The following is a 27,885-nucleotide window of genomic DNA, read 5'->3' on the forward strand; positions in this document are numbered from 1 at the left end:
CAGGTGCTTAAAGAACAAGTTTATTGACAGTATCGTCACAAATAAACAATCTAAAGAAAATTTCAGAAATCTCTAAACTTAGAAATTTTAAAATTTTCTCATTGGCAAAATATTAAAAAAAGAAAAAAAGAAGTGTAAGAGGTCACTATAATCTTAAACTTCCCTAATTTCAACATTTTGGTTCAGTCCTTTAATTTGATGACACACATCCAACCCTTCAGCACAATGAAAATGAGTCAAAATACAATTTTCCTTCTGCAAGGGGATCTCGATCAGTAAGATTTTTTTTTTTTTTGCAAGCGTCTCCCTGAATCCTGTCTGCTCACAACTTGATAGGTAACATCAGCAAGAAATAACTTTATAAATAGTCCAACTGAGCCAAATTAATTCTGGTATTAATCAAAACCTAATTTTCCCCCAAACAATACAAAGCAGACCATGTAGTACAAGAAACTATCAGCATGCATTTTAGAGGTCATTTTTGTACTTCAGGTACATGAACTTAAAACCAAAGAGGGACAATTGTGATAAAAATGTACTCAGATATTTCATAACATTAATATTTATTGCTTTATATGAATACTGTATTGAAAGCCCAAGCATTCAGTTTACACACAGAAATTATACAATTATATACCGTTTCACAATGGCAGTGAGCACTCATTACAATCTACAAAAAATCTACTTTACAGAAATTTAAAAATTCTAAATATCAAAAAGGTACAGTTGAAGAAACAGGTATAAATTTGGCAGCCAGTAATTGTGACTGGGAGGTTGCAGCTTGCATGTCTTTAAATATGGGAACTGGAAAATATTGAGTTTAAAGCAGTAGTTTGTGCTTTGAGCTGGTTTGAAAAAAATGTAACACTGGCTGTCAAAGTAGTATGTTCAAAAATATTTAGTTCACTTCCAAAATGTTATACAAATCGTGGTGATTCCTCTGCACCCCTAAGCCCTGTAGCTCAGGAACATGACCAGGGTCACATCTCCATCCTTCCCATCCAGTGGTGTGATCAGCCCGATGCCACCTGCAAACCTTGGAGGAACTCTTGAGACTTCTCTACAATATTCACAAGCTCCAAGAAGCACTCAGAAAGGCAAATACCTGCTCATTTCTTCCAAGGTATTTTATTTTCAAACATTTCTTCTACAAAAGTTTAAGCTAATATTTTGATTACAACGTTCTCAACATAAAGCACATTTTGTCATAAATAAATGAACTCCTTTCACTCAGGCACCTCAGAAGTATACAAAAATGTTGTCATTGGAACAGTTCTCTTGGAATGTGTTTACTCGGGTGTTTTCAACAATGTTACTATTTCCAGGGTTTCATATGGGCCAGATTTCATGTGTTTTGTTTTTCCAGAGGCAAAGTGCCTTGAGAGGTGAACTCAGTCTTTTCCCTATAGAAAAAGTATTTGCTGTATTTATCTTTTATAGAAACAGAAAAATATACCCTTTCCCCCTTAGAATACCGAGGGTACACGGAGGTGTGCATGCTGTGCGGAGATGTGTGTGTGAAATGTGTGTGTGAAATGGAACACATTTGAAACACACAACAGAAGGTTTCTTGGTGTGTATTCAAATAAAAATCCAGAAACCGGCCTGAAACTCCGAATTTCACATGTCAAATGTTGAAACTGTAACCAAAATATGAAGTAACTGCTAGAGCTGTCAGAAAAAGACAAGACAAAAAGCTTTCTTGCTTACATACAACTAGGTGTGGTGATCTCCAAAAAAGTTGTCAAAATTATAATTACCTTCCAGTTTAAAAACTTTTATTCTAAATAAAAAAAACTATACACAAACCACTGATTTGACCAAACGAAAGTTCAGCGGTAAGCAGGACCTGAAGGAGCTGGTATTCACAGTTCTTATCATGTACAACTCTTTCAAGGTTCAATCCATGGAGAAGTTTATTTTACAACCTGCTTCTTTTTGTAAAACTAAAGGTCCACTTTATTACATAAAATTATTTATACAGTGTAAAACCGGAGCCTTATGGAAAATACTGCCTCTAAGTTTATTTAAATTAGTCTTGCTCCATAGGTTCATCTGCAGCTTCTGTGGCTTCATCACTGTTTTCCATCGGGGTCTCTGAGGAGTTTTCGGGAGTTTCACTAGCATAGGAGCCCAGCTCTTCTGTTTCACTGCAGTCAGCTCCACTAGTGGCAGATGCACTGATGTCACTGTCAGCCGAGTGCAAATCCTTCTCTGCCCGCGACTGCTCAGACTCCTCCATCTGATTGTTCTCCTCAGAGCTCTCTTCGGCCACACTTGAGGAGTCACTGTCTTTGTCTTGCTCTTTTCTGTCTGGACCAACGTTTCTGGGAGACATGAAGGACTCTAGGAACAGAGAAAGTACAGTATTACCAAGGGATTTTTCAACATACCTTAATCCTGCTACTTTCCACTCCCAGCTATGCTGAGCAGAACTTCCACAACACAGCCAAGATCAGGAAAAACAGACAAACCCCGATTTTATTAGAAGATAAAGCAGTGGCCACCTTTGTCAGAATATCCAAACTCTCTCAACATACCATAAAATAAAGTCCAGTTATTTTATTTAACAGGTGGCTTCACTTAGTGAAGCTTCACTTGATAAAGATGATGTCTAAGAAGTAACTTTTTCTTGCTTCCCCACATCCTCCACTTGCCTTCAGAATCAGTCTCCGGGAAATTATGAAAACATGGCTGTTTCAAGTGTACAGCCATCATGATCTACAGGAACATTGTACAAATACTTGAGCCATAAAAAATTGTTACAGTGGGGATACTGTAACACAATGTATCAAACCAGGAGTCCCGTGGGAAAGAAATATATATGGACAGATTCTTGGTAGATGTTTCAGAGAGATGTTTATTTCTCCAGCCGCAAAAAATAATTAAAACGAAACTTTGAAGAATATGTAAAAACTAGATTAGTCTCTTAACTGCAGGTTTTTTGGGGTTTTTTAGTTTCTTTTTTTTACTTAGGTACAGAGCCTGCCTTTCAGTGAGATAATTTTTACTGTTCTGACAGGATGTGGAGACATTGTTGCTCAGTCTCCTCAGTGAAAAAACATAAATTTATAGCTGTAATAAAGTAAATTCCATTATTAATAAAGATAGTAAAACGTAAGTATGACCCATCCCCATCTGGAGAAAAGATGAGAACACCTGATGATACCCTAAAGTAGGCATTATTGAATTCTTGGTGCACCCTGATCTAATTTATGGCCCCAAAAGATTTTAAGTACCCTTGTGTAAGTTTCAAATTGAGTGTAGGACCAAGGAAAAAGAAGTAATAGACTTGGTAAATTATGCAAAATTGAAGTATGAACAAGCAGCTCATCTTTAAGCACAACAGGAGACATTCAGCAATTCCAGCAGCACTGGTCTCCAGCAAAGAAAATCCCAACTCCTTGGAAGTAAAAGAAGACAGTGAACTCTGAAATACCTTCCTCCTCTTCCTCTGTACAGTGCTGTCTGGCACAGGTAGCATCTTTTTCTTTATCCTGAGATGTAGAGGATGCTTCTGTCTCTTCCCCCATGCCTGAAGAGACTTCACTAGAGGCAGTTTGGTTTGGTGCATCTCTGGCTTCCCCTTCCTTGTCAAATTTAAGTCTTTTTACCTCATGTCCTTCTGCTTCTGCAGGATCATCCTCAGAGTGCTTATTTTTCACTGGGCTGCTCTGAGCACCTTCTGATTCAGACGCTGGTGATTCACTACAAGCAACAAAAGCAGATGTAGCTTTTATTGAAGACAAACATTCTGTATCTCGTCACACTTTAAAAAAAAGTAGCAACTACTTCGATTTAAACACTTTAAGTCACAACAACAGAATTTGCTTCACTTATTACATAACAAAACCTTAAAGTCATCACTCCTGACTTAAGACTCCGTTATGCATCCCTTACATGTCTTTTTTAAACTATTTTTAAACATAAATAAAAAACCTGAGAATACTAAAAGCTCAAAATACACCCCTTCTGACAAACCTGTGTTTCTTCTCCTCTGTTTGCTGCAAGCTGGGCTCTTTATGCTCTGTGCTGTCTGGCAAACCGTTGGTTGTCATGGGAGTTGACAATGAAACCTTCGTTCGACTCACGGGTCTGGGGGTCCCAGGGCCATTTACATTCGATCTTTAAAAATAATAATGGAAAGTTAACCCAGCCTCTCAGCAAAGTAACTTGTTCCTATTTTGCAGAAAGTAGCTATACCCTTCCTTTATAAGATCAACAAAACTAAACAAACAGATGAGGGGCTTTGCTGTTTTATACTGAATAAAATACTCCTTGCCTCCAATGTGCAAATTTGATTAAAAAATTTAAATAACAAGAAAAAATTCTCAACGAGGTGACAGAGAGATGACAATACACAGTATGTAGCATACATGTTCCTGCCTCCTCTACCCCCACTCCCCAGTGTATTCCATGGCACACCTCGTTTTTAAGGCTACTTACTTGGAATCACAACAGGTAAAAAGGGATCTGAACCAGCTATTCCCAGAACTCCACTGCTTCTATCCAGTCAAAGTTAACCCCTAGAACTGAACTCACCTGTCAGAGTACCCTGGTGAATTTCCTGGGAACATAACACCATTCATCCGATTTAAACTACTGGAATTATTTTTCCTAACAAACAAAACAACAAAATGTTATGAATAAAGGAACTTTAAATCACTTCAAGCTTGTTTGCAGAGAATTTCCCAATCCCAAACTTATAAAGCCCCCACTGTCAGTCCCCAAGGAATTTTTACTTTTTTCCCAATTACTACACTTGCAGACACCATCCCTACTGCTGATTGCACTATGGATAACAAAATGTGAACTCTCCCTGTCTGGCTTTTAGATACAACTACTGACAGCAAGAGAAATGCATTAGACACACACATACATTCTCCCTTGTGAGTAACACAAGCTTGAAGTTTCATGGAAAAGAGGGTTATACTCACTCTGAAGATGGATATACACAGCTGACAACCATGACATTCTGTAATATACAAACAAATACATCAAGAGTTCAGAAACAGAAGCTTCAGCTCTTGACAACATCCCAAAACTTCAAAAGTTTCAGGATTTTGGTCCTATCTGTTAAGGTAGCTCTGCTCCCACTTACAAGGTCAGGCCATAATTACACCAAAATTCAGGATTTTAGTAAGTTTGTTGCTGTTTTAACAAGACCAGCACATTAAGCCTCAGGCCTGAGTGCCTGTAATTTCTAACTGAGGGATGTCTGGAGAACAAAGTTCTCCAGAAATGCTGAATCCAATTGTGGAACCATATCTTGAAAATCTGTTCCTGGCTTCTGAAGGATCCCACATTCTGATATAAGCTGTAAAATGCCAGTTAAGACACCTGTGTGCTCTTCTGAAGGCACACTCTGCTACACCACAGGATTTAAACACTGAAACAAAAGACACTGGAGGGAAGGGGCCTCCCTTCTTCTTCACCTCTCGATCTACTCTGAAACCAAATGTGGGAGGAAATGCCTGATCAAAAGATTCAGGTTTCATCTGATCATTTCTAACTAGCACTCCATATAACAACTGCCAATACACCCCCCACACACTACAGCTGGAGTACTGCACAGTGATTACAAAACACAGCAGTTGCAGCCCTGAGATTAATTTTTATGTCTGAAGTTATTTTAGAACTGCTTTTTGCTGCTGAAAGGTATGAAACAAACTCAGACACTTAAGAGCAGCCATTAGCTATACTCTGGCTCTGAGCCCCCCAAGGAAACCAGCAGACCTTTGGGAGCAATTGGGAAGTTATTAAGTGGTGGCTGTGACTGTGGAGCTGTGTTCTCTGTCAGAGAAATACTTACCTTTTCCACACCTCTTAGAAATTTGTCTGTTCCTGTGTAATTCCTCCTAGGATCTGTCAGCAACTCACAGAGTCGCTGGATAGTGAAGGGGATGCTGCAATGAAATAGATTTATAACAATTTAATTTTATTTTAATAAGTATGACTCTCAGGAAGCAACAACATTATTGCTTTCTCCCCGTTACCGAGAAGGAGGAACAAAACCAGTACTGAAGTTTGTTACCATGAGCAATACTGGGTGGCACCTCAAGGCTTTATTTATCTCATACACAAAGCTGTTTCCTGTGCTCACCACCACAAAACCCAAGCAGAATCCTAAATGCATCATCCCACAACTCAAAGGACTCATTTAAACAACAAAAACGAAATCAGATCAACAGTGAAGTTTCTGACTGTACTATTCCAATATAGAGAAATTTTAAGGGATTCAAAACAAATTTGAGTCATACACACTAGAGCTAAAAAAGTCTCAACTTGTAGTTTATTTCAGGTTTTACAAAACACAGTTACAGAAAAAGCAGTAAATGTTGGAATTAGTAGAACCATTATATTTCAGCTGTTACAAATAATCTATTTTGCTACAACTGGACAATGTACTCATCTATCAAAGAGCAAATCAGGAAAAATAATTAATAATTAATAATAATTAGCGATGTATAAGCCCATAGGAACCACATAAACACATTTCTTTTTTTGACAATTCTGCACTCAGTTTCATCCCTGCTGAAATGAGAAACTGACCTTTCAGACAAGCAATACTTTACAGACAATTCCCAGTTACCTGAGGTGTCACACACTTTGAATCCAAGTTCAGCATCACATTTTGACAAACTTCTGACAAAAATATTTCAGTATAGTTATAAAGTACCATGCATTTTTACAATTAACTATTGGAAGTTGAAGCCATAAGCATTTTAAAAGTTATCTAAGAAGAATATTTAATACAATATTTATGAACCATTTTTTGGCTGGGAATACAAATCCAGAGCTGCATCAATACAGACTGACACGCATGTGTGTGTATATCCTTATACTGTCAATTTCTGTCCAAATTCCACTTTTATTATTTTCTGAGGAAGTCAGTACATGGTATCTCCAGCCTGTGCCATGAGCTAACACAGCATGGATGTCCAGCTTTGCTCATTAGCTAAAAAGCCACGTGAGAAATGGCCAGCTCTGCCACCAGCTCAGTGCAAACAGGTCAGCACAGCTCCAATTCATCATCCCACATGACAACTCACTTTAACTAAAAGCAAGTAGTACTCAGAGAGTGACTAAGTATCAGCAATTTAATTATGTTTTTCAGAACTGCCTGTACATTATGTTACTGAGGAAGTCCTAATCCTCAACAAACCAGAAAAACCACAGGAACAAGTGTTCCTTCTAATTCAGTTTATTACATGAATGCTCTTAAACTTGACAGTGGTTCTGGCATTATTAGTTTCCCTTCCCTTGCTCTTCATTGGGCAAGCAGCAATCTTTGACACCCAAATTCTTCATAAAATCATCAAGCTTAGAAGAGACCTTTAAGATCAAGTCCATACTCACAATATTCAGCTTCTGTGCAGTGCCTTCTTTTAACATTCCAACTTTTAAGTCACAAAGAATTTACTTGATCTGTTCATCTTTCCATATAGATAAAATATTATATTGATCTGTTTCTTGTGATGGCCATTTTGGGTTTTGGTTGAAAATCCATAAATAAAAATATTTCATTCTTTTTTTAATAGACTAGACTGTCCATTCAAAGATCCATTTATTCAACAGAAACAAAAACATACAGAATTTTAAATTATTCTCCATCAGCCAGATCTGTAAGACATCCTGGGGAATCAATATGTGGCTAATTTGGATTTAGCTGTACTTAACGGGTCACCTGGAATGCTGTGACATGAAGTGTTTTGAAACATCAACACAGTGCTAATCCCCCAAGTAAGACAGAAAACTCGAGAAATGTGCAGCCTGCAACTGACTCCAGAAGGAAAAGCTGTCTTCCTATTTTAATCTCAGCTATAAGAAGTTAAAAAGAAAAAAGCAAAAGCCAACTCATTTCCCTCCAAATTCTTCACAGCAAAGTGAACTTCGTGCATTGAGCAGCAGATGGCACCCGGTGTCACACAATCACCCCTCTGCATGGAACTCCTTCAACACTTGCAAATGCTTTTAGTTGGCAAAACCCAAAGTTAACTTCACCTCAGGAACTCTTTCTGGTGAAAAACTATTGTTTTAAAATAGTTCAACAACGTGATCTTAAACCAGAAGTAATTTAAACTGGTGTAAATCTATAAAGGAACACCAAAGTAAAGTTTGTGAGCAGTACGAGAACTGACTGTAAATGCTTGGAAATTTAATTAGTTCAGCATATGAGCTGCATGAATAGTCCTGATCTGCCCACTTAAGGTAACCACTCAAAATTCTATACCAACACACTCAAAACAGCACTTCCAGCACTACAGTCCAGAGTGAATTACAAACCAAAAATTCATTTGGACAGTACTGAAGAGGGACCTGGGAAAATTACTTATACCAGTTACATTAAATTGTAGCCAAAAAAACCCCAAACAAACAAACAAACCCACATAAATGAAATTTGGCTTATGATCTAAGTTATTCATGCTGTGAAAATTTCTCTGTCATTGAGATCCCCAGTAACTTACCTTGGAACTTCCTGTTTCACTAACAAAGGATAAAAGGATAAAAAAATGGCAAGAAGTTCCTACTCCAAAGCAATTGTAAGAGAATTGTAAAGAGAATCTGGCTCTGTAAACCTGTGAAGACACCATGTCAAGTAAGATACAGACAGGCTAAAAGAGCCAGTTCGTGCTTTCTTTAAAAGGCACTTCAGCTAGAAAGACCCCAAAAAAGAGGTCATTTTTAATGTGTTACTTCTTCAACTCAAAACTTGTTAAAAACTTGCTACTTTGAACTCTTTCCCTCTCTCTCAAACAAATGCTAATAAAAACATCCCAATAATAAAGTCACATCAAGTAGCTTCCTTGTCTGCCCTGGTACCCTGAAATGACACCCACAGCTCTAAAGAAGCCTGAATATACAAATCCCACAACCCAAAACCTGCTGCTGTTACTCTTTGGACAGATCTCCACATGATTCAGCTTTTAAAATCACATCCTCCCTGTGGGGGTTACAAGATTTACTGAATGAACCACTCTGCAATCCCAGATCCTGAAACATCCCCAGGCATTATTTCCTTTAAGGTAACTAATGGATGCAGTTTGCTTCCTCAAAGCCTGGGAGTTTCACTGCAAAGTATGAGGAAGTTGAGCACCCTGAAGTGCTACAGCAAAGGATGAAAATAGCACAGGCACAGCCTAAGCTCCAGACTCATCATCCAGAGGTTTGTTCAGTGCACTTGGGAACAACAGCAGATAACAGCAGCCCATTCATTAGCTGTCCCTGGGAGAACATTACCCATATTGTGGGCAACGAAGCATTATCAAAAAGCTGGGGGAGGAGGGAGAGAGGCAGACTTGAGCATAAAGGATAGGTTTGTTTTTAAATTCCTGCAGTGAAGCAGCTTGGTATAAATATTGGGGAGCTGAGAACAAGCTGAATTTCACATTCTTAGAAGTCTCCTACATGAGAGCAGTTGCTGGGGGAAGAGGAGATCTGACTTAAGACTCCTAAACTGCAAATAAATGAAGTAGCATGGAACAATGACAGTATAAATTATAAATACAGCATCAAAATACAATACTAAGGACATGTCAGTAGCACCACTGAATCTGAAATTTCAGGGTATCAGGAATACAAAATTTAGAACATGCCGATTTATAACAAGCTGAGAAAAATGCTGAAAAGTCTTAACAAGCACTGAGCACCACAACCAGGATGACTCAGCTTATGGCAAGCATGTAATCCAGTTAGAAACAACAAAAATACTATGTAAGCTAGTAAAAAGGACACACCAAATAAGACAAAAACATCAGGAGCTTTATTTGAAAGGAAACAAAAACTTCCAAAAGGAAACCAGCAAAGGGCACAGATACATTTTAATCTAGGACACTGTCAGCAACTGATCAAACATCCATGTCCTTCATCAATAACTATCACCTCAGCTGAAAATTTGAATTTGGCATTATTTAACAATTCTAACCCAGGTACACCTCCTGGTCACACCGTTTCTCACTGCATGACTTCTTCAAAAGCCAGTGAACTGCCACAAAACAATCAGGAACTGAACACCAGAAGACCTCTTCCCATTTGGTATTTCAAAATATACTGAAAGCAATCTGACTTTACTCTTAAATGTGCACAGTAATATGATGCTTCTTTGAATGCACTGTTTAAAAACTAACTACAGATTGAAAAAACAATGTGAATGACATGACAGCATGTCACACTTTTCATTCAGTGACAGAATAATGAAGTTCAGAAACTACTGCAATGTATTTCCAAGGTGCATATCTGCTTCTGCTCATCTATTCAAGGAAGCAAGATGAACAGTTCCAGACAGACAGTACAAACTATGTTACAAAACTGGAGAAATATGTTTGTTAGCCTGATTTTAGAAAACAAAGGATACATACCCATTAAATCCAGTGACAATTTTCAGGATTCTTTCTTTCATCTCTTCAAAGGGAATATATTCCACATTTGGATTGGGGGGCCCTCTTGGTTCAGGAGCTGAGGTTCTGAAATCATCCATGACTTTCTCCAGTTTGAAAATAAAATAGCCTTTAAACTGAGACCACTGAACCCTGCATAAAACACAAGCATTGAGACATAGGCAAGTTAGTCCTAAACCCAAAGAACAACAGTGTAAGTTTATGTTTGCATAACAACATTCACCCTGGTATGCCAGTCCTAAGATGAACAAGGCAAGTAATGCAGTGCTATTTTCCTTCCCGAATTTAAAGCACGGTAACTATTTCAAAAATTACACTGGAACAATGTAACACAAATCAATTGCCACTAACAGCAGGGGAGGCAGTTTCCTTAAAGAACCAATATCCACTGACAATGCAAACCTAAATGTGAAATATGCACGTGTCTATACAATATAAAGTGAGCCTACATGCTGCCTAAAGTTTTCACTGAGCTCACAAAAGGAGCAAGGGGAAAAAAGAAAAAAAAAAAAAAAAAACACAACAACAACAACAACAAAAAAACCAACAAAAAAACAAAAACAAAAAAAAAAAAACCCAACCACCACACCAAAACAAAAAGTGTTTCAAGTCTGGAATCCATACAGCAACTGTACACAGGACTATCTGCTTCCCTAACAAAACCTTACCAAAAGCCTTCTGTAACTCCACACACCTTAAAAGCATTTCACTGAATCTCTTTCTCTCAAAAAGGCCAGGATTTTCTGTATCTCAGTTGGCACTTGTTGACGAAAAACTGAGCAAAACAACTTTGACTCCCATAAACATTCTCACAGCAGGAAGCTATTAAGATGTTTCCAAATTATGTTTTGCCTTACAGCTTCAAGTTTCATAATTTATAAAATTCTACATTTTGAAATTTTCAAGCAAACAGGTCCCTCACACTAGCTACAACAGACAAGTGCTGAGCCAGCCCTTCCACACCCACGGCCCCACAGAGCACCCACAGGAGCTGTTCAGGGCCTCCTTGGGCTCGTGCATGTCTGAGCAGCACAGGGAGCAATGTGAAAACAACTGATTTAGTTCAGGATCGATTTGATTCTATTCCTGTTAATGCAGGAGCTTGCACAGCTCCAGGACGGAGAAAAGGAAGAAATATGGAATAACAAACAATAAACAAGGAGAGAAGACGATCTTAGACATTTATCTGTAACACACACGATCTGGTATGAGCAGGCTCCAACCAAACAAGTGTAAAATGTGAGCCCCTGGACAGCCCTTCAGCTCCTGCTCAAAGCAATATTAAACTATATAGAGAACAATTTAGCCAAAGGCTGTATTTTATCTACAGGCTGCCTTTGGTGGCCCTATTTTCAACCCCACGTAGCAGCTGCCCTTCTGTGGGCCTGACACAACTATTTGTGCTGTGAACCGCTTGTGGTGATGTTTGTTTCTCCAGTACCACCAAATCCCAAACCACAGGCCAAGGAAGCTCTATCAGCCCGCCTGCACCAGCAAAGCAGGGCCACGTCATCTTTGCCTTAATTTCCTCCTTAGTCTCAAAGAAATAATTATGAGATGAAAAGGGGGAAAATACAGCTCAGGTTTATCTACAGAGATCCAAACACAAAGCCCCTGTCTTTTATTAGGAATGGTAAATTTGCAAGAATGGGGGAATTCCAAAGAGGAAAGCAAACCTCTCTTTTCCCTCAACAAGAGACCTTTAAGCACCTCACAACCGGAGGGACCATAGGACTTAGTGAATAATAATAATAAAAATGAATAAATAAACATCAAGGTCCCAAAGGGAATGGCATGGATTAAAGAGCACCACTGAGTCTCACTGGATTAAGTCTCCAATCAGCATTCTACACCCAAAGCAGAATACTATAATTTTCCAATGTACAATATTAGGCATTACTATTACAAATGTTAAATAAAAAAGCTATACAATTCTGCAGTGTTACCACCATGAAACCAAAGTGTTTGTAACAAATCACAGATGTAATACATAAACACACCACGAAACACAGTAAATAATCCCGTGACAGTGTGGGATTACTCCCCACAGAGCATCGCAAGAGCTTTACTTGCCTCATGAAAGGGGATTCCACTATTATTCTAAACATTCTTTGACAACTCCATTTGGATATATTTCCACACTTTAAAACTTCCGCTGTTCTGTGTTTTCACTGTTATTTATTTCTTGCTAAATAGTAACACTTATCTTTTCATAGACTATTAACCCATCAGTGTTTGAAATAAATCAACAACATGAGGTTTAAAATGGCAATCTACTGCCTGAAAGCAGCACCCACCAGCTCCTTTACAATGCTGACGCTACAGAAAACAAAGATTGTAACATTTTGCCCATATACAGAAGTCCAGAAAACTATCACTTCGATTTTAAATTCAAAATTTTAATTAGTATTTGTCCCATTATAAAAAGGCTAAGAACTTACATCTGCAACACACTGAACTACTGACATAGAAAGCATCTCTCAACCTGCATTCCAAACCATTTACTAAATGACTGCTGACCAGGTAACACAGGACAGGTTACACACAGAGGCAGCAGAGTTTAAGGATAACCTCATCCTGCAATCACAAGGCTGACCACAGCTAATCCAGACAGAGCAACACCAGTTTAGATCAACCCAACAAGCTGTTGCTAGAAGCTGTGTAACCACAGCAGCAAGGGCTCAGCACAGCCTTGCTGCTCGGACATTCTGTGTTTCTGCAGCAGTTTTTCCCAGCACTGCTGGATTCCCTGCTGCTGGGGCTGCAGTAGCAGCAGCAGGAAAGCTGAACTGCTCAAAGGCCACTGTTACATTCAGTGCAATCTCAGACAGAACTGCAGCTCAAACTATAAACAGAGCTGTCCCATGCTTCTCCTGACATCAGTGTTGTTAAAACAATGAACTCATTTCTGACCAAAAAAACCCAAAACTATTTCTGCAGGGACAGTAAGATTTTCTCAGTTCCCATTTACTTAGTGGAAGTGATCAAAAGTGTCTCAAGAGCGAAGTCACCTTTCCTGTTTTACCAGTCTATGAAAATGACACGTACAAGTTGGCATCAGCTGAACTCTAGAAACTCATGTGTCTCGTCCATAGAGAAAACCAGTTCCTTCGTAACAATGGGTAGAACTGCTACACAATACAAAATTAAAAGTGGCATATCCTACTAGCTATCAAAGTAATCTGTATCTACACCTCTAGAAATTTTAAGTTATCCCCAGTCACTGAAAGACTCGTTGCTTAGAAAGACAAACAGAAGAGACAAACAAGTGCCAAATATCTGTTTTCAGGAAAAGAAAAATATTCCACATGTATCACAAACTTCCTGAGAAAGCCCTCTATCTTCTCTGCTTTGTTACACAATGTTGGAACCCAAAACCAAGAGGAAAGTTTGGTCAATACCTTCTTGATCTAACAAGAGCCAAACAGAAGCGAAAGAAAATTCTTCTACAGTTTTATACACTGGAAAATAACTGATAAACATCTTAAGTTCGTAAGAATAACAAATTGAAGAAATTCCATGGAGAAAATACTGTTCATACTTTTTTCAGAGCAGCCTTGTTTATAAATACTTGCTCTTCCCACTCAGCATTGCACATAATCAGCCTTTTCTTCCAAACCATGCTCTTCCTGTCCACTACACTAGCTTGGGAATTTGTATCAGCAACTTTGAGAGCTTTTATAGCCACTCAAAGAAAAAAAGTTCCTGAGAACACACTAAGATCTGTGACCACACCTTCAAAAACAATACTTCAAAAAATTAGCTGATCCCGCAATGTTTTGGTTCAGTGTACTTTCATTCTAGAGCATGACAGCTTTGTAGTCACATACATTTTATGTACATCAAGGCACCTATCACTACAATATCTGGGTCACTCTGTGTAAACATACTTGTACAAAGAGCTCTCCTGGGCTAATGAGCCTGTAGTCCCACATGTGCTCCAAATCGTTTAGGAAAAAATGCCAGCTTATCAGAAGAGTCCTCTGCTTCCCTCCCACCAGCTCCTGCACCATCCTTTCCTTCTATCAACCTAAATGATTTGCTCTGGCATACAGAGGAAGAAACTGATTTCATGAAAAAGCACCTAACAAGAGGCAAAGGAATGGCTGAAGAGAAACAACCAATCACAGCACTTCAGAACTACAGCTTGCATCCATACAGACACCACTGATTTCAAATTCTCCCAGGACAGACACAACTGCTGGTAGTTTAACTCAACAATTTAATTGTTTTTTAAAAAGCACCTATAAAAGTCAAGCAACAAATGAGAGCATGGAAGCTCACACAGAGTCCAACATTTCTTTGTACCTTACTTAAACATTTAATACTTGCTAATAATGTGCTTTAAGGTATGAAAAGATGTTTAACACCCTAATATTGTACCCCAGTGCAGTCCCTGACCTTGAAATTTCATTAAACATTAGAAACATAAGAGAGAAACATGGATGGAAGAGATTTCAGTGTTTGAAGACACTCAGTTTGGTTTTCAGAGTCGATCAGGAAAGCAGACAGCATCTGACCAAACAGCCAATCCTACAAGAAACATCAGCAAGTTTTGAGAAGATTTACATATAATTAGAGAGACAACATGACAAAAGGCTAGGAAAGGGTGAAGGAACACATAAGCATGAAATGAGCAAGTAGAGATTAAATTAAATGACAGACTATGCAAAGAAATCAATAATAATTTTTTTTTTTTTAAATCCCACACAGAGCTACATAAAACCCCAGAATGGAATCAAAATTAGTAGGTGAAGACAAGAAAGTTAAACTCTAAGATGAAAGCCACAAAGGAGGGATGGGGAACTCCACAGTCAGAACAGTGCTACAGTAACACACTGAGTCACTGAGAGTTGATGAAGCAACAAAAATATCTCCACTGTACAAGGAAGAATAATAAAAAACAACAACAAAAAGAAGAGAGGCTAATTTAGACACAATCTAACATTATCAGAGCAGAACCACGGAAGAATTCAATCCTAAATAGCTCTGTTCCCTAATAAAAGCCATCAATCTATTTCACACCTGTACTTGCACTACATGATTTGCTCTTGGAACTAATCCATTACTACAGATCAACAGAATTTGCCAAGCAACATCAACCAAGTTTAGAAATGCACCAATTCTACTTGATGAACAGCATCTTCAACAGGGAACAGGCCACCTCAGACAGAAAGCAGGGCAAGCAATCTGATGCAATGCTTTGATTTCAAAGAATTAGTAGCACAAAGTTGCTTGCAAGGAATGACTGCGTCTCTACTAATGTGATTTGCATAAGATTCATCCTTCCAAACACGCATATCCAAACAAAATTGCATTTTACATGGAAATAATCTAATCATATCATTCCCAGAGTGTAAAAGACATCCCCCCGTTCCCTTATCTCCTGCTTATGCAAAATGCTTGTACTGGTGAAACTATGAAAGCAGCTTTCTCTCTTACCACAATGGTTATTGGGGAAGAGGAGAATATCTGCACTATTTTTGTGTGTCAGAGAATTAACTGATATTTTCTTCTGACCATTGGACAAGTTTCTATACTTGATTCTTTTCCCACTTGGTATATTCACTTCGGGAGATAAGGTGTCAACGAGAAGAGCAAAAAGCCTGAAATATTTAACAAGGTTGTTTGGGCAAGACCTGACAAACATGAAAATCCCTACTATTTTTAAGGGAAAACTATCCATGTTGAACAAACGGAATATGGTTCCCTCTCATGTATTTAGCACTGCACTGCAAGGCTTTGCTCTAACAGTGCTCCCCCTACACCAACACACGACTTGGACATGAGGTGGAGGTTGGAGGCTCCAGGAGTGCAGAAGACAACTACCCTGACTTACTCATCTCCCTTTTTGAAAACTGTAATAAAACATCAGACATAACCCTAGGAATGCATATGGCTCACGCACTTTAGACAAACTCTGCAAGATTTTAAGGTTCAAACTCCAGTAAGACCCATTGAAGTAAAGCAGGACAAAACCTAAAATTGACTGAAGAACTGGAGGAAAAATTCAGAGTGCCTGAAACAAGGCTTACTCCTGAAAGTACTGCGATTATTTCATAAATCTTTCTGGATTGCCTTACAGATTACAGGTTTAATTAAGAGAAACATTACATAGAAGAGATGTTAAGCTTCCAGAGACCCAGCTATGTACTTAAAGCATGAAGAGTCCCAGGAGTCCTGGTGGGATGTCTGTCTTCAGATTTCACAGTGTCTAAGTTCATTACAAAATTACTTGATTTAAATTTTAAGAGGATGCCATCTGTTTTGGAGAGATGCTGAATACCACACAGAACATAAAATGAAACCAAAGTAGATCTACTATTGATTCTGTTCATTGAACAGGCCATAAAAGAAATATCAGAACTTAGTAAAAGGAAGTATTTCCTTCTCCACACTTCTACTATTGGCTCTCTGACCAGCAGAAATTAAAAAAAAAAAAAAAAAAAAAAAAAAAAGGCAAGCTAATTTGTATATTTAAGATGCAAACATTTTATGTCCAGCTAAACTGATTTTAAGGCAATGTCCTCAGAACACACAAGGAAAGAACCAGAGGACAATCTCTGAGGGAGTCACTTAACATGGAATGAGAGATGCGAGTCACTTGTATTACCTTTGCCTCCCCAATTTTTGCTGACTGAGATGACACTCCTACAGAGACCTGCTAGTAGGAAACAGGCGTTTTGAAGTGAAGTAACTTGACAACTTTAGTAACTGTTTCTTTTCTTTTGTGCCTTATTCTAGAGCTTGTAGGAGACAAAGATATAGTATAAGACATAGTAATTTCCCCAGGCTGTCAAAGGCAAAATTAAAGTTTCATCCAAAACAAGTTAATTCCTTTCCTATTCTGGTCTATCAATGGGATCTCCAGAACTATTTGGAAAGTGAAAAGGCAGAGAAAAAGAAGTGCACTCAGCAATCACATACCCAATTCAAACCCCCTGGCAAGGCAGCTTTCCAGCTGCTCTTCCACAGCCTCGATGCAAGATATATCCAACAGGAATATTAAGGACTAGGTGGAATATGCCCACTCAAATCCAAGGCCCGTGTCTGCCACCAGGGAGCACAGAACTCATGCCAGGCACGAGGAGCCCCAGCGTGGCTCCCTTCCCCCAGGCTGTGGAAAGAGCAGCAGCGGGAGGCAGCACCAGAGCCTGCCCAGGACTGCCTGTCCTGTCCCACTGCCTGCCCTGTCCCACTGCCTGCCCTGTCCTGCTCCCTGGCAGCGCCTCAGCACTCGGAGCAGCATCCAGGGATCCTCTCCAGCAGCCAATGGAGCTGCAGCTGCACAGGGAACCCATGGACTGCAGGCCTGTGGGAGAACGAGACCGAGGCCACGTTCAGCTCTTCCCTTGGATATCTCTGTTCTACTCCTACTCCCTCTACCTTTTCTGCCAGGGTTTTGTATCAATCCTTACCTTATCCAGCACACCCAAATATGAAATCTATTCAGTGGCTATAAACAAGGACACCTGGGCATACACAGTTATACAGAACGGGTGCACATGATAAAAACCTTAAGAAGTGCCTGTAAAACACAATTCCCAGTGATTTCAGACCAACAAATGAAAAAACCCAAACCTGTTGCCATTTGGCATCTTAGCTTTTGTACAGGAATTACTATTTCATTATTTATGATATAAACAGATTGCTTCTCAACTAGGTGTGCTCAGTGGTAGAGAAATGGCTTTCAATTCTTTCAGAAAATACCTGTGAAAACTTCTGGGACAAAAAGCAGCAGCACTGAACTCCCACTAACAGGGAGATGAGCCATGCTGAGGTTCCCACAGGGATCTCATCCCAGTGCAGAGGAGGAGGGTGCTGCCCCACCACACACACTTAACCTTGTCCTTGTCTACACCAAAAGGGGCAAGCATGCTCTGCTGCTCCCACACATTCCCGTGATCCCACACACAGGGGGGTGAGGCAGATCACTGATCTAACCACAAAATTAATGCTGCAGATAAGACAGAGTAAGATGTGTGATGTGACTAACAGGGAGCTGAGCCATTCCTTTAAGCAGCTGCATTCATTTACCAGGTAAAAGAATATACCTTACCTAATTCCACTTGTGTCAAATATTCTTTGTATTTTAAACTTATTTTTCTATTTCCTGTGCTTTATTTTAACAGTATTTTGATGCAATTCATTTTAGTGTCATAAGTTTGCACACTGCTGCTATTTTCACCATTCACATAGTGCAGATTAACACGGGAAATTCCAAACAATGACAACAGATTTACACAGTAAAATCCCCTGTACCCCAATGGAGACTGGCCTCTCACATGCTTCTGGCAAACAGACAAACCCCTCAACCTAACATTAAATCAAACCCCCAGGCAAGTGCTAGATCCTTTATGAGTGTTTCCAAATGAGCATCCAATTTTAAAAGCTGAGGTGCTCCAGGTAGGGTGAATTTCCTGGAACACTGTGCCTTGCTGCAGAGCGTGCTCCTGTTAGAAAAACACTGGCAAAGCACTCGTCCTGGGAGAGCGTCCTGTTCCCTTTCACCTGATAACTCATGTAAAATTAAACACTCTCACATTTTATCTTCAGTAGGATTTTACCTCATGTTACCTTTCACTTTAATTAAAAATATATTGAAGTGTTCAAAAGAGGAAAAACTGGTATTTCCCACAAGCACAGGAGGTGTTTTTCCATTTTCACTCACTGATTGTTGTCAGCCTAAATCCAGTCTTTGCTCTCCTTGGGAGCACAATAAGCTCATTCCAGAACCAGGGAAACTGTCAGACATTAGAACTACATCTACTTCAGTAGTGTGAGTGTTCACCTCTGCTGCTTGAAAATTACTACTGCTCTTGCCAGGAACAACAAAGATTGAGATTTAGTTATGGAAACAGACAGCTGAAGAAGACATTAAAGCACTATATGTAATCATCAAGGGACTAATTCTGATCTCTGCTGATAAATATTCAGCTGACTCCAACGGAATACAGCTGTCCCACAGAACAGAAAAAAAATTTCAGTCCAAAATTTTCTAGGAAATAAATTTGTGAATAGAGTTATCTAAAATCAAACTCAAGCACCTTTCATTTTTTTATTTTAAAGGCAAAAACTGACCACAGAACAAAAAAGTACAAGATTACAACACTCTTCATTCAAAAATTAACTTCCTTATAGCAGAGGAGAAAGCAATACAGGACACCTGTGTTGCTTCAGGTATCACCAGTTTGCCCAGAACAACCAAATCCACACAAGAAATCCTGCAGTTCCTCTGGTAAATGTAGCTGTCACTGTTAAAGGAGCCAGTCACCTCAGAGGAGCAGCAGGCCACATTGAGATAATATGATCAGATGTTTACTATATCAAGCAACAGAGCTGGGAAACCACATTAGGAAAATGCACCCTGTGCAGCTACTCCTGCATCTCTATTGCAGTGAGTTCCTGTGCTTGCCACCTTACGCACTGTCCCCAAAACCCACAGGCCTCACTCAGGTCTCACAGCAGTACTACTGGGACCAGGGAAATTGCACCTGTTAACTCATTCAAAACCAGAAACAAAAGCCATCCAGTTGGCTTCTACACAAGGCATTTTCAGCTGACACATGCTTGGGCTGACAAGGTATACCCTACCTCAGTGACCCAACCCACAGGCATTCAGTGTCTGTGCATCATCACACTCCCCTGCCACTTCCAAGCCAAGCATCACCAGGTATTGCCATCACGGAAATCTTGTCATTGTCTTCAAGTATTTTTATCTCTAAAACTGAGACCTGCCAGACATGTATCAGCTTTGTGGAAAAGCAGCATCGGTCTGGTTCATCCACAAACTTGATAATCCACCTTCCCCAAGTCAACCAGACTGCTTTGTATCCTTCCCTCTGTGTGCACGATTGCCTCGTTCCTTCCCCCCATGTGCCATCAGGCACAAACCTTCCCAAAAGCTTCAGACAGGAAGAGGGATCAAGGCTCACCAATTATAAAGTCAAAATGGAAAAACATCCTTACCACTCAGAAGTGTAATATGGAGTGAACAATACCCAAATGCCTGGGGAAGTACTTCAGATTAAATACAAGCACAACCCCCACAGAACAGAGACTTGAGGGCCACTGGAAAATATCAGAGGTCACACTGAAGCATCCACTACAGCAACGTCACTGAGAGGTGAAGGTACAAACCGAGAGAAACTCTGAGGATGATAACAAATCCTATCAAGCAAGGCAGAGAACTGAGCTTGAGGAGAAGGATGACCACAGAATAAAAGCAAAAGTGATCATCAGAAACACGTGCAACTGCATTAACTACCAGAGAATACATGGTGGAGTGGTTTTCTGTGCAAAGTGACATGGACTGGCTGCCAAAAATATTATCAGGAAATGTGCTCACAAGAATGAACTGTGTATAGCAACAGGGAAGGAAGCCACACTCACACTGCAAATCTGAATGTGCAAAGCTACATTTGTGATTAAAACAGTCCCATCACCCCAAAAACTCAGTGCTGCAATCAGTTTGCCTTTTGCATTTCCTTACACGTGTATTCCATAGAGAGACTAATGTTTATTACGCTCAGTTCATCACACACATTTTATAATGGCAGTTAAAGTCTGACCTTTATACTGTAAACCCCACTCCCAATAGATATGAAGTGGCAGCACTTAAAATAAAACACTACAACAGTGTGTGCTTCCCAAAGCAGCAAGTGATTTCATCAATATCACCACTGCCTGCTCTGAAGTACTACAGCTACACAATTCACACATACAGAAATTTTTGTTTATAATAGAGGTAAAAGAGCAAGGAAGCTAAATTAGTGTTGACAAAGGTAAATCAGCAGGCTTTTTGACAAAAGATCCCTGTCCTTTCAAGGTATCAGTGGATTATGAAACAGAAAACAGTGTCAGTGGAATGGGAGTTAGTGGGGGGGTAATTCCAGATGCTGAATGGAATAGAGTTAGTGAGGAATAATAGTGGACAACAATGCAAGGAAGTTTACTCACATCTCTTGCTTTACTGAGAACGTGGAAATGGAAGAGGCTTATACTAACAAAGGCACACAGAGACTTCTTTCAGAAAAACATGATCCTGCTCATCACAACAGAAACTTGACAATTGTTTTATTTCATGTTAAAAAAAAAAATCATAAGGAATTACATTCCCCAAATAAGCATTAAGATTTCCAGAAAGTAAGTTGTCTCCAAATCAGAAAAAATGCTAGCACACACATGTCAAGCAAGAAAACTGTTCGTTGAATAAAAGCAGAGAACATACTTTGGAGAAAAAAGCAGATTTAAATTTAAGCATGTGAAATAAGCCAGAGGACATATGGCTAAAAAATCTATACATCTGTAACAAGAGAAAGGATATTATACAAGCGTTCAGAGTACATATTTAAAACACTTCAACTGAGATGCAAACTTATTCTTGTAGGAGTTCATGGCTACTGCATCTTCACTCAGCGCTCCTACAGCTGACAAACTATGTCACTGATGTAATAAACTAATAGAAAAGTTAAACTGATTCAAAAAAGGTTAAAAGTATAGTAGGAAAAAAGTTCACTGCTACGTAAGGTACATGAAATTGCATCAAAAGGTCAAAAGTATTTTTGCCATTATCTTTGGTGGAACTGCAGTTGAGTAACTTACATTTACAGTTATGTAATTTACTAAAGGCAAATCATCCCTGATCCACCTGACTGACTGCTGTGGAGGGAAGACCAGAGAACGCTGTAGTTCAACCTGAGCAAGGCACACCAGCACAAAGCTGGGCAGCTGCAGCCCCAGGGGAGCATCAGGCTCCACTGCAGTACTTGCGGTGCTTGGGATCCAAAGTCCAACCACACCCAATTACAAACGCTGGTGCTCACAGCCCAGAGCGGGGCAACCCCTGCACTGGCAGGGGGGAAGCTGAGCGCTGTCAGCCTGTGCTGCGACCAAGGCTGCTGCAGGAAGCTAAGGCAGCACGGCTGCCTCTGGAACACAGGCTCTGGTGGTGGAATCCAACTGCTGACTTTCACCACTGAAGGGATAATTGCATCCAAAGAGATGGAAACAGATTCCTTTCTGAGATGCACAAGTGCAGGGTGAGAGGCACTGGGCCCAGGATGCTCCAAGGGAGACATTCTTCCCAGTGCATGTGATTAAGCAGTGAAACAGGAAGCCAAACTGAGGCTACTGAATTGCCATGACTGGAGATTCTCAGAAATGCTGCACAAAGCCCTAATCAATTTTATCCAACTTTGGAATTAGCTCTCCTTGAGCACAGGGTCTGCCTGGATCACCTCCAGCAGTTGCCTCCAACTATTCTAAGATGATAGTACCGATGCGCATGTTTGCCCTACAATCACATGAATTGAACTTGACTCAAGAAACTGCAAAAAACCACTTGTGTTGGCCCTCAAGGAAATATGCGAAGAAACAAGTTGCTTTCAGGCTCAGATGAGGTTCAAATTAACATTTCTGAGCTTCCAAAAGAATTTCACTACAGGAAGAAATAAAGCCAGAATGTATTTTAATGGCTGTTTATGCTGCACTAAGGGGAGGAACCGGTGTGACTGCATCACATCCTGGGCAGAGTTCTCTACTTAGGCCTAGAAGGATTTTACAATTAATCACTTCTGCCTATGAGCTGTTATTGCTCCAGATTTTGGTACTTCACTACTTTCTGGATTCCTTCACTGTCAGAAAGCTTCTGCATTATACTTTCAACTACAGTAAGCCATTAAAATTGCATTTTATAGGTTCCCTGCCCCAGGGCAGGAGTGGGGGAAATGCATAGAAAACCAAAACAAAATTTTTGATTGCTTTAGTTTTCTAAGTTTTATTTTTCACTTTAGAAAAATCTAGTTTTCCTTTCCAGTCCAACACATTGGATTTTCTTGATGAAATACCTAAATATATGGTTTAAAAACATTTTTACTATTGAAGCGGCAGAGTGACTCTAAACTCAAGAGAATTTCCTAAGAGGTAAGAGAAAACATTTTAAATACAGGACACAAGATTGCAATTGAGAAGTGATCCTAATATCTATTTTTAAGAATTCTTCAGAAACAACAAAATAATTTCACTGTTCCATGTCACTTCTAGTACTGCAGTGCTCTGATTTCCATCCCATCTCTTAAAGCTCTTTCTACTTCAGAAAAAATAGGTAAGTGGATTTCTTATGAAAAAAAAAAGGGCACAAAACCTCATCCTGTTTCTAGACATCTTTCAGATACAGTAAAGTATTAGGACTATAAAATTTCATCTCTCTTCACTTTTCTCAGTTTTGCAAGTCATACCGATCTGTTACAAAGTGGAGACAAGGAGGTTATAACAAACTTCCCTGACTGTGCTCGGTCTCACTAAGGAAATTCCAAGTCAGTATCTCAGTAAAAAGTCAGATTAAATAGGGAGTATGCCACTCCTCTGAAAAGAGAAAAAAAAATTCCTAAGACTCAAGACAACTTTAAAAAAGGTAGAACAACAAACTTTATATTTCACCTAAGACTAAGTCTTACCAGGGCAACTGTTAAGAAACAAAAATATTTCAAAGCAGCCAAGCAATCACACTTTTGCTTCTGTCACCTCTAATATAGGAAGTTTAGACTGGCTTTTGTAAATGTAGGCCATAATCTCACCAGCAATTAAGTGAATGGTTAACTTTGCACAAGAGGAAAACTTCAAAAAGATGAAGTGAATGCACGTCATTGTATGATCAGGATTTTACTACACAGCACTGATAACACAACTAAGCTTACACTGATAATAGAACCAAAATTAGCAACGTTTTTGTTCCACACCTTCCTTGTGAGAAAGACCTCTAATTACAATAAAGATACTCTCTAAGAGCCTTATCATAGTTGCAGTGGTGGCTTTACCACCTGTCACCCTTTGTTCGTCCCCTTCACTACCTCTCCAGTTGCTCTGCAGTTGGATGTACCAGCTACCAGGGACGAAACGTGGATCAATGAACTGAGCCTCGTCCAAAAGAGTCAGGACTGAGAAGTTCCTGCCCCGGGTCCCTATGGGGCTGCAGAAGCAGCTGAACACCCCAAGTGAAACAGTGACCCACAGGCTGCACCAGACAAGGCTGCTGCCAGAGAAATCCCAGGAAGATCAGAGCCTCACCTAAACCTGCACATACCTGTTCCCAACTCCCTCAGATGAATAAGCACTTTGGAACAAGTGGAGGCAGGGAGGTACCCAGCAACCTTACCTGAGCCTGTGCTTTCCATCTGTTGAGGAAGCTATGTGTGCCATGATCGAGCTTCGAGGAGAAACTAAAGAGTCACTTTAATTTACTTCATTTGTACATTTTCAAATTAAGTTTGCTAAGAGTCACCAAGGTCTGCTGCAACTGTGTCTGAAGATGTATGGGGGGTGAGAACATTTACCCCAGGATGCAGACTGCAGTTTATACTCTAAAAATCAGTAGTCATGATGAAGTTAAAAAGCTGACAGAACTCCCATGAAGACCATATAACTCTCCTAGAACTACTAACTGAAAGCAAAAGTATTTCACATTTCACTTGTCCTGATTCGCCTCAGTACTTTTTGTTTGTTACATTAGGAACAGGCTGTGACTGAGTAAGATCCATTGTTTTTCAATAATCAAGTCTGCAAACCATGGATGTAATTACCCCTGACTAAACCATCCTTGCTGTTCGTTTTTTTTAAACTATACTATGAACTTAGTAAAGATCCTAACAAATGTCACTGCAAACTAGTATTTTATCTCCTTGTTCCAAAGTATCTATTTATTACTGGTTTAGATTCTATTACACAAAGTTACTTTTGTATGAGTGAAAATAAAGACTATCTAGAGAATTTTAAATTTGTATATATTTGGTAGGTTTGTCTATTCCAGCATACTTGTGCAATGGTCAAGTTGTACTAGCTTAAAAAATACACTAAGTTCTTAAAATGCACATTATCAATCTTCCCGTGAGTGATTCCCAGGAGATTTTAATTTTTACTCATTTTTCCCCTGAGATTTTGATACATAACACATCAGTGAACACACAATCATGTTTGATGAACAAATAAAGACTTTGGTAGATAATTTGAAACAAATTTAATATTATAGAACAGTATTTCCATGCCATCCTATGCTCCAGATCATATTACACACTTCTGATATGCACATCCAACACTTTTTAAAAAACAATTTAATGCAACTGAAAGGTTCAAGAAGGCTGAAAAGAGGTACAGACCTCAAAGACACCACAAAGAAAACGCTGGAAACATAGAAAGCAGGATCTGTATATCAGATGAGAAATCCCAGTTCAGGTTTAAGTTTGTAAAACTAAAATAAAAATAATAAAAAATAAACCTCGATTTCCTAAATGAAAATAAAATCAGAGAGGAAATAATTTTCCCCAGAACTTGCCCCGATAGAATCACTTTTTAAAAATTATTTTGGAATATATGTGATAGTGGCAGAAACAGTAAAAACAACCTAAAGAAATATCTCAGAATGGGAAAAATATTTTAAACATATTTTAGTATGGGCTTACTGTGGCGTGTTTTTTCTGTATAAGCACTACACCAAAATTTAAGCATTACAGCTGTGTATGTCTGCTGAGCCTGAGCCTTCTATTCAAAGAGCAAAGTACATTTCAGAACTTGTTTTTCTTTCTAAACCATTAATCCAAGCAGTACTAGAAAGCTAAAAAAAAAAAAAAAAAAAAAAAAAAAAAGAAAACCACCAAAACCTACAAAACCTCTTACAAGTTCGAGGGACTCTAGAAACTCAAACAAAGCCCCTGCGGTCACTGGTTGGTCACAAAAAAACTCGTAAAAGCACATCTCCCCTGCTGGAGCCGTAGTCTGGCAGTAGGCCTCAAAAACAAGGAGACAGCCTGGGCGCCAGATAGTGAGCACAGCTACGGCAACTCAGCCGGGGAAGCCTTTCCCCTTCCTGCCAAATAGTGATCCAAAAGGAAGTCTCCCGCAGCAGCACCGATCCCTGAAAGGAGCGCGGCTCCCTCGCACCTCCGGGGGAAACCCTCCCGGAGAACCGCGACAGAAAGGGCAGCAGAAGGGAAACTCCCGTGCGAGCTGAAAAACGACGGCAATTCAGAGCAGGTCCCACGCTTCTGGTCTGCAAAAAGCACCTCCGGATTGTCCCCTCTTCACAAGCAGCACCCAGACACAATCACAGGATGGTTACAAAGCCCAGAAAGAAACAATCTGAGCCACTGATATCTTTATGTAAATAACACAGTTAGATACTGCAAACGCAGTTATACAACAGGGTACAGCAAATGTTGCAACAGCAGCTGAACTCGCCACTTACAAAACCTGAATCTCTCTTAAAATCCGGGAAAAGCAACAGGTTTTTACTGTGCTGAGCAGGATCAGTAAGACCTGACAGACACCCCCGAGCAAAGCCTATACAAGAAGTCTGCCCCCGTTAGATAAAACTATCAGCAAACTAAACTAATCCACACAAAATTAAGTGGGAACTAGGGAAAGCTTATTTAGCTCCATGAAGCAACCTACAGGCAAAAAGAGAATCCTAATAGAATCTCACTGACTTAAAATGCAAGATTTGTTTTAAGTCACAACTGAAGACCACCAAAACAGTCACACTTACATCGTCTCTCCAGTCTTAGCAACATGACAAAGAAATTGATCCAGTATTGGACACACTTCCTTCTTTCCTCTCTTCTCAAAATCTGTTGGCATGAGAACGACAGAAAAAGAACGGTAAAAGAAGACGGGACAGAACAAAAATTCACAATAATTAGCGATTTGCTTCAACTATCAGTACAGCTCCCACACAAACACTGTCGTGCTCTCTCAATGCTCCGGCTGTTCCCACGAACTCCACCAGCTTCCCAGCCCTGGGAAACACTTACTATTTCTCCTGAGGAGAAACCGCACGCACCAGAGTAGCAAAAGTTGATTTGCAACTTCTTCTGAGCAGCTACGGCACAGAAAAAGGCTGATTTCCTCAAGCTGAGCCCAGAACAGAGAGGGCTGGGGAGGGAGAAGCGGACAGGTCCGGGCTGGGCCGGGATGCGGGGGAAGGGGCCGGGAGGCGGGGAAGGGGCAGGAATGAGGAGGAAGGGGCGGCCAGGCCGGGGAGTCCAGGACGGCAGCCGGGGAGACCCGAGAGCCACTGATCCCCCCCTCTCGCAGCCCCGAGGATCGTTGGGTAGGGGGATCGGGGGCCCTGCCCTTCACTTCCCCACAACGACCTCCGGGCTCTCCCCCCTCTGCGGGACCCCCCCCAGCGAGCAGCCCCCTCCCCACAGCGCGGGGACCCGTGGCCCTCAGCGAGGGGCGCTCCCCCCACAGGGTCTGAGAGACCTCAGTCTTCCCCTCAGCGCGGCGACACCGCTCCCCCACCCCTCGCCGCCAGCCTCGCCACCACCTTTCAGCGCCTCCTGCAGCCGCTCGACGTCCATGATCCGCCCGGGCGATTCCCCCGCGGCTCCGCGCGGCTCCCCCGCCCCAGTCCCGCGCAGACCGGGCCGCGCTCACAGCGAGACCCCGCGCTCAGCGACGCTCCAACATGGCGCCCGCGCCGTGCCCGTGCGCG

At 40.4% G+C, this 27,885-nt stretch overlaps 1 protein-coding gene across 2 annotated transcripts; it reads right to left on the minus strand.

Moving 5' to 3' along the window:
- Window positions 1-27,885, minus strand: PPP4R2 (protein phosphatase 4 regulatory subunit 2). 2 transcript variants are annotated; one of them, XM_032121302.1, is made up of 9 exons: window positions 27,718-27,885; window positions 26,935-27,016; window positions 10,359-10,529; window positions 5,813-5,906; window positions 4,938-4,975; window positions 4,543-4,617; window positions 3,982-4,125; window positions 3,440-3,708; window positions 1-2,346 (listed from the first exon to the last, which is right to left on the minus strand). In XM_032121302.1, the coding sequence occupies exons 1-9, from the start codon at window positions 27,749-27,751 to the stop codon at window positions 2,033-2,035; spliced, it is 1,221 nt and encodes a 406-aa protein (XP_031977193.1). In that variant the 5' UTR covers window positions 27,752-27,885; the 3' UTR covers window positions 1-2,032. The 2 variants fall into 2 exon arrangements, with proteins under 2 accessions (XP_031977193.1, XP_031977194.1); XM_032121303.1 differs by lacking the exon at window positions 27,718-27,885 and adding an exon at window positions 27,200-27,703.

This window comes from Corvus moneduloides, chromosome 11 (assembly GCF_009650955.1).
Source record: "Corvus moneduloides isolate bCorMon1 chromosome 11, bCorMon1.pri, whole genome shotgun sequence".
In the NCBI taxonomy this organism is placed as follows: Eukaryota; Metazoa; Chordata; class Aves; order Passeriformes; family Corvidae; genus Corvus; species Corvus moneduloides.

Excerpts from the sequence above, each read along its gene's own strand:
- PPP4R2 (XM_032121302.1), bottom strand. The coding sequence starts at position 27,751 with ATGGACGTCGAGCGGCTGCAGGAGGCGCTGAAAG. Across the intron at positions 27,017-27,717 it reads GCTGCAGGAGGCGCTGAAAG|ATTTTGAGAAGAGAGGAAAG; the intron begins GTGGTGGCGAGG and ends TCATGCCAACAG. Across the intron at positions 4,976-5,812 it reads TTCTAAGAGGTGTGGAAAAG|AATGTCATGGTTGTCAGCTG; the intron begins GTAAGTATTTCT and ends TGTATATTACAG.